The following is a 13,012-nucleotide window of genomic DNA, read 5'->3' as shown; positions in this document are numbered from 1 at the left end:
TATAGAAGTATAAGAGGAGTCACACTTTACTTCAGCTGTTTGCCAATTAGCGTCAGCTAGCTAAACATTGCCTATACCTTCAAGTACTTTGTGCACTAAAAATGAATCATTAGTAATGAATAATTTCTTAAATGAAAAAAAAAAACTTGTTCTAAATCTACCTTACATAACCTATCGTAACGCTAGCTGTTAACCTAGCTAAGACAAATTCGACTGGCTAGCGAAATAACTCGAAAATGCTTACATGGTCAATAAGTCTTACCTATTGCATTGTTTATTGTAAAACATACGTCTTCCATAACAACTGTTCATAGACTCTTAGGCGCCGTGACGAGGTGGCCGAGTGGTTAAGGCGATGGACTGCTAATCCATTGTGCTCTGCACGCGTGGGTTCGAATCCCATCCTCGTCGAATTTGTTTTTCAAAATGTCAAAAAATGATCACAAACTCAGATCACAGCTTAGTCTCACAGCTTGTTACACACGTTACCCACTCCATTTAAGGCAGAAAGATCTAATCTGAAGTAAAATCTTTAAACTGTTACAAAGCATATTTGAAAGCAGAGAGAGGGAATAGTTTATTCAGTCAATACAAAATTATGAAAACATATACAAATGAAATATGTGACAATCCACACATCTTAAAATTATTTTTTCTATGACACCAATACTCCTATCCCACCTTCTGAGCCTCCCCTTCACTGTCTCTTCGGCACTACAGCTCTGCCTGCTTCTGCCTCTTCTTAATTCACAATATTCATTCATTTGCTTTGTCTGGATCACTTTTTTTGGAAAAGGGATTCCACAGAACGTGAGATCTAAATAACAGAAAAGAAAAAAAAAAACACTCAAAATGAAGCATGCGCAAATTGTTTCAGACAGGCTCTGGACCATGCTATGCCACTTCCAACAATGCAGATGGGCTACATTCAGTAATGATACATATATTGTTCAAACATCCTTAAGAAAAGCAAGGAGTTTCCAGAGAAAAATAACATTTCGGACAGAGGTCCTTCATCAGCTGTGCAAGCAAAGCGCTTCTCTAAAATTACAATAATAAAATAAACAAAATATTTTTAAATGTCCACTGACAATTTTCAGAACTTTTGTCCCTCACCCAACAAATGCTCAGCATATGTAGAATTTCAAGACATTTTCAGTGGTTGCCTCATGAAGCTGGCTAAGAGATAACGAAAAGCATGCAAAGCTGTCCTCAAAGTAAAGGGTGGTTACTTTGAAGAATCTAACATCAAAACCTTTGTTTAAACATAGCATAAATCAAATCAGTGTTATTTCAAATATTAAAAAATTAAGTAAATCGAGTAGGTGTGCCCAAGCCTTTGACCAGTATCCTACACAGTGGAATATAATACATAATAAATACAGAATATGCGCTAAAGGCTACACCTTGCGCATGCTCTGTTGCTTATATTACCTGCTCTTTGTCATTCTGCAGAGCTGGGAGGACCTCACTGACACTCCATTCTCTGTGACACTCCGTGAGGAGTCAACTTCTCTTAGTGTATCAAATCACAATAGAAGATGTAAAAAAGAAGACACCATGTCTAAATTTGGAATACAAGGCATTCTTTTTTTGTTTGGTCTGCCACCACCTCCACACCCCTTCAGTGAACTATTTAGACTTTATAATACATAGTTAACAAACAGGCTATCCATGATAGAGGGAGGACATACAGCATATAACTCAACAGAGGTGACAGAACAAAACACAAAACAAGACAAAAGTAATGTCAACAATGGTAGGTCTATAGTACGTAAAGTCATCAGAATGTGCATGTACATATATATTCATATATAGTAAAACCAAAAGAAAAGTATTAATACTACTACTAACAATAATAATAATAATAATAATAATAATAATATGTGATGATTGTTAATCTGATGAAGCTTTTAATTCATAACATTAACCATACCATGGTATGGTTCTTTGGATTGAAACTAATTGTACTTGGTTATTATAAATACTGTTAAGTGTATATGGTTAATGAGTGGTGTCCAGGTTAAGTCAAACTGGGAAGTTTTGTTTTTGAGGGATGTAGGTAGTGTTTCCATCGATATGTGCTGTAGTGTTACATTTTTCCAATGTGTAATTTCCAGTTCATGATGATAGTTTTCTTGGCCATGATTAGAACTACATAGAATGCTCTAATAGTTCCATTAGCTAAATTGATAACTGATGCATCTCCAAACTGACAGAGTGATGGAGGTAGGGGGATATGTATGTTTATCCTGGATGATGGGAGGTTGATAATTTCTTGCCAAATGTAATGCAATGTTTTTATATATATTTATTTATAAAGCATCTTAAGTAAGACCATTAACCTTTCTGTAGTGAATACACGTGTGTGTGTGTGTGTGTGTGTGTGTGTGTGTGTGTGTGTGTGTGTGTGTGTGTGTGAAACGAGAAATCAGCAATGGGAGTGATTAACAGGTCTTTCTTCCATTGTTTTGTTGGTAGCTAAGATTATAATTTCAATATCACTCTATATATTTCAGATAAAGGTTTCTTTATACAGGAAACATTGATAAAGGCTAGTCTGAGCTAAGTCTATGCCAAATCTAGTCCACATATAGCACAAGCACACCTTAGCTCTGTTTTATATACAAACAAATTACTATGTTGAAATTCTTATGGAAAACCCATGGCAAAACTATATTAGCTTGGTCCCTGATCATCACATGCACTTGAGATAACAGCTGAGATAATCACTTATTTCCAACGCTAACGTCTGTTTTCATAGCCATACAGCCGCAGCCGCTGGAAACCAGCAACCACCTAGAACAAATAAACAAGTAACAAATAAAAACAACAACATACGATAATAAATAAGAACAAATAAATAAGTAATGTCATGAATGAAATGCGCTGTTTCAGAGTGAACATTGGCTTATATTTCCAAAATGTACACTTTCAATAGGTAACTGACAGAAGCGTTTAGTTCTTTTAGACAAGACCCATTTTACGATCCAGGAACAAACAGTACTAACCTATCTTAGGTTAAACAAATTTACATGGGGTTTTTTTTCGGGAAAATTACTACAGCAAAAGACTGTGTTGAATGCATAGAAATTCTAGACAACCTCTATAGGATACCCGAGTATAAAATATTTTTGATAGGTAGACTTCTAGAATGACTGTGCACCTACGCAAAAGGCTTTCAATTCCTTTTTCATCTAACGTTCTTTAACACGTAAGGGTAAGCTATCTCAAATGTGCAGGGATAGCTAGCTAGAGAAGCGAGAAAGATCCACAGGCTAACAAAACAGTTCTGTTTAGTTAACTGAAAGGATAATGGTTTAGTATTGTATCAGTAGAGACGGATATAAGTTACACATGGTGTGTTAGCAGGGAGACTTTTACCTGTTCGGCTGGTTTACTATTTGCCTCTTTCTATCACTGGTTGACGTCTGTTATTTGGTCCGGGGATAGTTTCTTACTTGGAAAATGTCCATTTACCAGGTTAAATTCTTAAGTAAAGGTTAATATATACGATAAGGTACTCTTTTACAAAAGTGTCATTGCATTTTGCTAAATGTTCCAGAAACCTGCAGTAGCATCAGTTTATAATATGAAACTATATTTGCTGTTTTGCTGTGCAGTTATTACATTTTGTGTTTAGTGACAGATCACTGCACTAGCTAGTAGTTCCCCATGTCGTGTTGTCCAGATTCACCGTGATATATTTTAAATAGCCCAGCCCACTACTGGGGGGCGCTATAACATAATGTAAACAGACCAGAATACACGATCGCAGTCCACTGCTGCTGGATGTCTCAAAACGACGAACCTCATTCTGTTTTTATTGTAAATTTTAAGCTAATATTGTACCGCAATACATTACAAATTGACAGCAATTTCAAGTTCTTTGTGAAATATTCACATTAGTAAATTGTACAGTAGGCCATGTTTTGCATAACATTGCTTTACAAAATTGCTTCAACACGTTTCAAAGGCTTTGTCAGGAATAGACACAAGTTGAGAATTAAGTCAAGATTTTCATACATCTTGTTTAAGATTGCCTTTAGCACATTTTTAGTATCAAACTACATGGGACTGGGCAATATTCAACAAAATACGTTGGAAAATCTAAATCAATGATGGTATGAATAGTAGCCATTCTTACAGCCAGTCTAAACAACAACAAAAACATCAGCTACATATCTGTCCATTTTAGTATGAGAAAGATAAAAACTATTAAACCGCACAATCTCAAAAGAATCAATGCTGATAAAGTTCTGGTTGTAGCTTTATGTGAAATTATGAACACCACAGCACTGTTTAATTAGCAAATATAGACACAGCAAAAATACTGATATAAAACATGACTGCATTAAAATGTACCACATCCCTCATTACTTCCAACTGGAAACATACTGCTTTGGTTAAATTGCTCAAAAATTATCCAACATCAGAGTGATCAAATTATGGATTTTTCCACCCTTAAGATGATGCATAATACCAGAATAGCATCAGTGTGATTGAGAAACATCCAGAGGTCACCTCTGTTTTGTAATAGTCAGAATGTCCTGTTCAAAGTCCTCAGGCCTGTGGTTTTGCAGTGCTTGATTTTGCAGGTCTGGAGTTGGAAGTCCAACTGTAACAATCTGTCACACTTTTATTACGTGGCTCCACAGCAAAGCTTGTGCAGTACACAATACCTAGAGCTAGCATGACTACAATAAAGACACAGAGAGGCACTAACAGCGCCACAAGCAACCAGCTTCTATCATGCTTCTTCTTGCCATGATGCTCTGGGCTGAAGGATGGTGACAATCGTCCCTCAAGCATTTGAGATGTTGATGGAGTTGCCCTGTCGGAATATCCCATTCCCTTTGGTGGAAGGGATGACGCAGTCAATGGTATGCCATAATTTCCACCTTCACCTTGTGCTAGCTCATTAATTGCTGCTGATATCCTGCTATCATCCAGCCACTGGTCTGGTTCAACCTCACTGTGTGTGTCAGCAGGTATATTTGAGGTTGTAGCATCCATTAGCCAATCTTGGATTGGAGAACTAGAGGTCCGCTCTGCCCCATCGGGTTCTTGAGAGGTAAAGTAGTTCTCCTGTGGAATGTCTGGAAACCAGACCAAATCTGTGGGGAGCCATTCCACATGTGGGGGATCGGTAAGCCACTCTAGAAGACTGGCCTCTGTCACCACATCAGTCATATAGCTAGGTGTGTCCCATGGGAGAGTCGTTGGAGCAGCTGGCTCAACAGTTGTGTAATGTTCAGTTTCCTCTTCAGTGGGTAGACATGAATACTGGTCCTGCTGCAACTCATAGCCTGTATGACAGTGACACTCAAATCCACCAATGTAATTTTCACATATCTGCTCACAAGTGCCAGGAATTTGGCATTCATCAGTATCTTCACAACGAGCTAAATCCTCCATTACAGGTGAGAATCCATCATGACACAGGCATGTGTAGGACCCAGGGGAGTTCTCACAAGAGTGCTCACAGCTGTCTTCTTTGCATTCATCCACATCCAAACACTCTCCAAACTCAGACAGCTGATAGCCCTCATTGCAGCGACACTCAAATGTTCCTGGTGCATTGATGCAGATCTGGGGACATGGATTTTGGGAGCACTCGTCAATGTCAAGGCAGTTTTTACCATCTTGTGAGAGGAGAAATCCCTCAGGGCACTTGCAGCGGTATCCGCCAGGACTGGGCTCACAATCAAACTCACAGTCAGCACTGTGGCAAGGATCCAGGGGCTGGCAGCTCTGCCCGTCCTCACCTAGCTTGAAATCCTCTGAGCACTCACAATGGTAGTCAGAGCCTGTGTTCGTACAGTAGTGCTCGCAGCCCCCGTTGTCTTTCTCGCACCAGTCCGTGGAAGCGTACGAGCAGAGAGGCGCCTCCCTGGACCAGCCATGTATCATGCAGAGCACAGACTGGTCCCCCTTAGCACCGTCTGGGCAAGGCAGGGTGGCCACGGAGCCAAAGGGAACATGGGTGAGCAGGGTGCTGAGCAGGTTAAACGGGGTGGTGTAGAGGGCGGGGCCCCTACCTTCACTCTGCAGGGCAAGACACATGCTTTGGTATGTGTAGCGGCACAAGAAGCCATCTACGGCCAGCATGCATGAGCCATCCAGCCACTTGAAGTTGTTCTGGTCACTGCTGCTTTTGTCCATAGTGTTATAGGTGATGACCACACAGCGAGGGGCCAAACAGGCTCCTGGCAAGTCGACTCGCTGCCAGTTTGTGTATTCTGTGTCCTGGTCCCCCGTGATCCAGGTAAAGCCCCTCAGAGGGCGTGTGGCCGAGCATTGGCGAGGCTGTCGCTGGAGGCCGATCCACAGCCTGAGTTTGGGCCGGGGGCCACGCCGCTCACCAGCCGACAGCAGCTCATGGATCAGCGCGGCCTCCTCTGGCTGTTTCACTGTAGCCAGGTTTCCCCCTTTCTCCCTGCAGCTCCTCCAGGACTCCCGGAAGGTCTTGCGCTGGAGGTGGATAGAGTAGCATCCTTCAGCGTTGCACACACCGTCCTGCTCTTGCAAATTCTGTCCCATAGTCCCCTGAGGGCAGTAAAAAAATAGCACTGCAAGGAAAAGACAAGGGTATGCGACGCAGCACATCTTTCTCAGAGTCCAGTCTTCAATTGCCTCTCTGTCCCTCCTTTGTTTGGCTGGCATAATTTTCTCTATTACTGTCCCTTGTGTTACTCACATCCAGCTTTCCCTTCAAAGTAGCTCTTGCAGTTGTTCATAAACACTCCTGAAACTATGGTCTCTCTGCTTAGAAAGACTTTGGTCTACAGCCCATCTGCAGCAGAGAGACGGTGAGGGAGGGCGCAGACGTATGTTTTTGGAAGAGGGGGCGGGTAATAAGGGAGTGCGGAAGAGGGGGGTGCTTTGGACTGTGGTTTTCACCAGTGCCGTATGCTTTTCATAAGTCTGTTTAAGGAAGTAGTCTGTACCCCGGCCAGCAAACTGCCACTACTCCAGCCCTTGCTCATCTGCCAGCAGTATCACAACTACTGCCACTGCATTGCTGTTGTTTTTTTTCTTTTCATTTTTGCCCTGCATTTGGATTTTCACAGAATCTGATATTTCTTGAACTGATATCTCTCTTGAGTAGTATAAATTAACACCAGTTTACTTTGATGGATAAAATACATTTTTCACTGATTTTATGCAGTAATGTATCATACTGTATCATTCTATTAAATCCTTGTTTTATTTTAAGTCCTTTGAAGATTTCAGGAACGGTGAATAAAAATTAAAGTCGAAATAAGTATTTTGTCAAAACAATGCTTTTTCAGATCATTTTAAAGGACCCAATACATAATATATTATCATTCCTATTAAATAGGGATTTAGAGCATTTCTTACTGAAGTTTGCACAATTTCACACCATCAATTCTATAGAAGTACAATTCACTATTGAGCAAAAAGATGAGAGCAGTGGTTATCAGATTCAGTCTGAAGAGAGGACTGCAATAATGCAGGACCATGCTAAGCAAAAGAAATGTGATCCTTTTGTCCTGGGCTGCTTGGATACGAATCAAGCCAAAGCTGAAAGCCTGAATTTCAGTGTGAGTCAGCAGATGCTCCTATTTTGCATAACTGGGAAAGTCTGTGTCTGTTCTTTCATCAACAATACAGACCACGATTCTCCTCCATAATTCCAATCAGAAGTAGATTGTTCACTTCAAATGACTCACACCCCACTTCACTGGATAACAAAATTCCAACAAATGTTTCCATGCCTCAGGGGGAGGAAATTACATTGGATCTTGGGTCTAGGGTATATAAAAGAGGGATAAGATTAGTTTCCCTAGCTTGCAGGATTAAATATATGGATCACATTTATTCAATTGTTGGATTCAGATCTTAAACAACAAACCTACTGTATTTTCATTAGATGAGCTAATGAGAAAAAAAAAGACCTCTCTCTGTGAGATTTCACTGCAGATGAAGAATGAGAAGCCACTGAGTTGATGAATATCAGGTATTGTAGCAGTGCCAGTGGCCCGCACCATAGAACTGCCCCGCAGTCAGACAACTGCTTTTGTTCTCTGATTCAAATTTTTTACAGTCTGTAAATCACATCAGCTTTCAGTTATTGTTCCTCTCAGGCCTGAGTTCAAGTCTCTCTGCAGTTAACATTTCTTTCCTTGAGCCAAAATGTACCTTTCTCAAATCCATCCCAAAACTGCACTGTCCTCTTCCAATTCAAACAGCTCAGTGCTGACTGTGGTCTTGCTTTAACTTCACTGGACTCATATGCCCTCATCCAAGGTGGGTTTACACAAAGCCTGAAAGTAAAAAATCTCCCTTATGAATATTTGTTAAATGTATACAGAAAAGACAAATGTAGAATGTTATGAATATTGCAAGCTTCTAAAGCATGACCTTGGTGCTGAAAATAAGTAGATGACATAACTTTTCTCTTTAGTATTTAATTCTCCAGAGACACTAATCTTCCAACTCCCCAGATGTTGAAACGCACTTACTGTAGACACATCTGGCCTATGTTCCACACTGACTGTTTAGACTTGCATCTTGCCCTGAAATGTATGAAGGTTTCCAAGCTGAGATCAGAAAGTTATAGAACTGAAGCTATCACTGTGCTTGCATTATGGAACATTTTTATGACATTCTGTCTGTATACATAGAAATGGTAGAATTGGTCAGCTGAACAATATTTTCCACCAATGTTTAAAACCCCTCTCAATAAAAAGATCCAGCACGTTCCAAATTCTCAAAAGTACTGCTGACAAAACTTGTGGCTAAAATAAAACATTTCTGATTACGTTGAATACTGCCTCAAAATGCAGCTTTATCGATCTGCACTATACCCAGTTAACTACTCAGACAAAGCAAGGTCAGGTATGTTACAGCATGTCCTGCCAGCTCTGTAAAAACCATCCCCAAGAAATGATCTGTAAGGTTATGGATGGGTTTATTATGCCCAGATGTCTATGGCATCAAATTTTGTCCAGCTACAGCGCCTGCAGTTCTGTGTGTATGTAGTCTTTAATGTCCGTGAATAGTTTGGTTGAATAGCTAGTCTTCAGAGGAAATGGTAGTATCAAATTGGTCTTAGTCTTTGATTGTGATTTCAACACAAATAAATGATGGTCATACTCACTGCAGAGTCACTTCCTGACCCAAGGCTGGAGACCGTGGAGATCCTATCATGCAGGTACTCCCTTGTAACAAGGCATTATTTCCCAAAGTCCCACGTTTAGCTCCTTTTGAGGGGTTTCCCACATTACCTTTATTTTACATTTTATACCTTTATAATATATTTATAAATCACTTTCAGTTATAACCAACCATACCCAAGCAATGCATGTCACTGTAATTCATCTTGTTTTTCAAAAAAAGTCCTAGTCATTTCAGCCCTCATTTTATGTTCATTAAAGCTTAGATATTTTATGGGGGTTTTTTTTCTTCAATTTATGCAAGTGAGCTTTTCACTGTTCACTGTTCACTGTGCATGGTCAAAGGTTATAAATTAAATTAATTGAGTATGAAACCAAAAGCACAGTTATGATGCTTACATTAGCTTATTTGTAGCTCTTTTGGTTTTATTACAAAATTTCGTGTGATTACTGAGTCAAGCAAATCGCATACCTTCACATTCTTTAGATTACTTAATTTCATTTTATTTTTAAAAGAGTTCTGTATTCTTACGGAGCAGGATGTACCATTCTCTGTAACATAGACCTAGAGTGGTATGCGACTGGGAATTTCCTGATGAGGAATGTTGGGGAAACTGTTACTTATTTTGAGTGGGTGGGACGGGGTGTAGGGCAATATCAACATCCTGTTTCTCCCTTTCTTGACAGCCCTTCTCTTGGAGATCTGAATGCCCTCTACAGATGTCTGCAATCACTTAGGATTAGCTGGGGCACAGGCTAACCCTGAGACCTCCACATGCTCAACTCCCCTTTATTTGCTTTTTCCACACTGCCTGGTTTCAGCAAACCAAAATGTCTTCACTTAACTCTGACTATTCTTTCTGCTGTGGTAAAATAGAATCCAGGATACCTGCTTTATCTGCTGAATGTTTATCAGAAGACATAAAAGTCAAGAACATTAATTAATCACAGATTTATACAGTAATTAATAGAATAAATGTATGTTTTGTAAAGTGGGGGAAGCCAATCAGTTGAACAACTCTGTGCTAATTTAGTCCCCATCTGTGTGTACTATTTGACTCGGTCAGCATCTGCTTATACACCCTGCCATTTCGGATATTGCCGCCAACGTTTACTATGTGCAGATAACAACTCCATTAATGCAAAGTGATTTTCCATCGTTATTCCTCTGATGCAACACCTTTTTCAGTTCTATTAAATAGCTGTTATCAAGCATAATTTGGCATTATACATTGCAACCTGAAACAGCTGAAAATCAAAGAGTCTAGAATACAATTGAATAAAACGACACTATAATGCTTGAAGCATGTGGCTATTAATATTGTGCCTTTCAGTGGTATAACTTTAGATCATATATGGTATCCAATCCTGTACCAATGGTTTCATCCCTTCTATTGCGCTCATTTATAATGCTCTAATGACCAATCCCTCTACATTCTCACAAAATTCACCAAAGTTTTTGGGCCATTTTTTTTTTTCAGACACCAGACAAAGGCTTGCATCTCTCTCCTGGCCTGGTCTGCTCCATCTCTTCCTCTTTGTTTTTTCAGTTAGTTTAGTTCAGTTAATTCTTTAATATTTCAGCCTTTTCCTTCTGGTGATGTGAGGAGCATGTGGCGCTTCCATTACTGCTGATCTATATAGCATGTGCACTTTTCTTCTCTATGGACTCACTTGCTTGGAAGTGGAAACCTTCATACATACCTTGAGCCTCTTTTCATGCTGCAGGGGTTTATTTGGATGAATATTTGGAGTGTTGGCCAGAGATGACTGAAGAGTAACTGCACCCAAATAGCTGAGCTGTGGTAGCTATGGGGTATGTACCAAGGCATATACAGGGTCCCTCACTCTCCAGTGTCTAAAAAGTCCTGCATTAGCAATGAGGGCAAAATATTCAAACCACCACTGAAGAGATATCAGAGCATTGTGAGGATGATGCTATGAAAACTGTATCAAGGTCTTAATGGTTTCAGCAAGTAGACAGGTCTAGACTTATTTACATGGTCTGTACTACTAGTTTCATGAGGAGAGAGTGACAGGGCAAATGTCTTTTTCTACAGACAGTATGAGTAAACAAGTTTACTGATATTTCTACACTTTGTTCAGTTAGTGAGAACAGTGGTTGTGGGAAGGCTTTTCTTTCTTACCTGTTATGCAATAGCACGAACAGTATGAAGACACCTCCTTAGAAACCAAGATTCCCAGAACACCCTGTGCATATTGCATTGTGATATTTATTTTTCTATAAGCAGACAGCCGTGATATGCATAAGACTGCACAAATTAACTTGGCCTCTGTCTTTCTGCCTCCTTTCCCTATCACAACAACATCCTTGCACTTACTGTGCCCCATTCACCAGTGATTATGGGCCCTGCAAAAACAAGTTATCAAGTTGAGGTCCCAGTCACTATATGAGTGCAGATTTAATGGGTCCCAAAGTTTGTTTATTGACACTGAGTACCAAGGCATGTCTTCCCATATGGAGGGCTCTCAGCATGGAGGCACTGGCCACTCAGGATTCATTAGACATACTGAAGCTATTAGCCAGAGCCATGTAGCCCACTGACTCACCAGAGCAAATTCTCCAAATTTTTTCATCTTCTGGAAAGTGTTCTCTATTACTCGGTTCCTATTATTTTAGGTCTTGAGCTCCGTTAGTTAAGATGAAGCTAGCTTCCTGCAAGAGGTGGACGGTTGAACTAAGGAGCTTTTTCATCACAATCACCTGAATAACAGTAGGGATGCATGTCTGCAGGAGACATGCAGAATGAACTTTTGATTTATTTGACTGTTGTGGAGTGGAGAGCTTTGGGAAAACGACATATCTTGAAAGAGACATAAGAAAGTCCAGTGTAGTAAGTGCAGTAAAAGCTCAAAAGAATGCATGGTTTCAAGCATTTGATATAGTTTGTGTCAAAACCTAGTATGGAATTTGGTGGTTTGATGGAATCCCAAATTCGGACACATAACAAGAGAGTAAGGGAAATATGCTATGGTCGGTGTTATTTTTGTGATGTGAAATGTTTTCACATCTACAGTGGAACATCTGTGGAGCTTTTCTTCAATTTGCTTTGGCTCATTGAAACAGCAGTAGAAACAAAAATATGAATATTAGAAATATGTTCGCTATAAATAAATCTCTTTATACACAACGACATTTGATCAGAAACAGGAAATCATAGCCATGCAGTCAATAAACTAGAAAACCCCCCTTGTTTTTGCAAAGACATCAAATATGGTATAAAATGAAAACTAGAGATTATGGTTTTCAAATCTCAGTCTCATAACACCATGGGTAAACTTGACCATTAAAGTCTACAAAGATTTACACAGCAACTTCATTCAACCTTCTGTCTGTTCAAGTAATCTCAGTGAAGTAAGGTTTGTAAAAGGACAGTTAAAGGAAATAATTGAAATGTGTTACCTCAGCGAGAGAAAGAGAGAGAGAGACAGAGAGAGAGAGAGAGAGAGAGTCATCAGTTATGAATTTCTAAATGGAGGTTCCACCTCTAGCTATATCTTCCATAAGTAATCATACAGTAATAAATTAAAACCCTGTAACAATGGATGGTGGAGAAAATGGAGGTATTAGAAGGGGAGAGGATGAAGATTAAAATGGAATATAAAGTAAAAGATGATCAGCTGTTCTAGAAATCACAGGGTAAATGGTGAAGTTGGGACTGATCGAAAGAAGGCTTTCTGGAAATGATGCTTTAGAGAGAGCCATGACATAAAAATTTTGATGGAATGACGTTCCACGTGCTTCATTATTTCCATGATCCATGCTTACTTCTAGCAGTGTGCTAATCGGTGACAGCTTGCTCCCCGTAACCGGCTACTGACCCCCTCTGGAACCCTGACAAATCTTT

At 39.8% G+C, this 13,012-nt stretch overlaps 1 protein-coding gene and 1 non-coding gene across 2 annotated transcripts; one reads left to right on the top strand and one right to left on the bottom strand.

The window, feature by feature from the left end:
* Positions 1 to 329: 329 nt before the first annotated feature.
* On the top strand, positions 330 to 411 carry trnas-gcu (transfer RNA serine (anticodon GCU)). The gene has a single exon. It is a non-coding gene; the product is annotated as a tRNA-Ser (tRNA).
* Positions 412 to 3,795: 3,384 nt separating this feature from the next.
* On the bottom strand, positions 3,796 to 6,788 carry cd248b (CD248 molecule, endosialin b). Its single transcript, XM_027031112.3, has one exon. The coding sequence runs from the start codon at positions 6,664 to 6,666 to the stop codon at positions 4,564 to 4,566; it is 2,103 nt and encodes a 700-aa protein (XP_026886913.2). The 5' UTR covers positions 6,667 to 6,788; the 3' UTR covers positions 3,796 to 4,563.
* Positions 6,789 to 13,012: the final 6,224 nt, after the last annotated feature.

Source organism: Electrophorus electricus, chromosome 8 (assembly GCF_041902795.1).
Source record: "Electrophorus electricus isolate QZ-2024a chromosome 8, ASM4190279v1, whole genome shotgun sequence".
Classification (NCBI taxonomy): Eukaryota; Metazoa; Chordata; class Actinopteri; order Gymnotiformes; family Gymnotidae; genus Electrophorus; species Electrophorus electricus.
The sequence above is the reverse complement of the archived record's forward strand: the minus strand, read 5'-3'. Positions and strand labels throughout refer to the sequence as shown.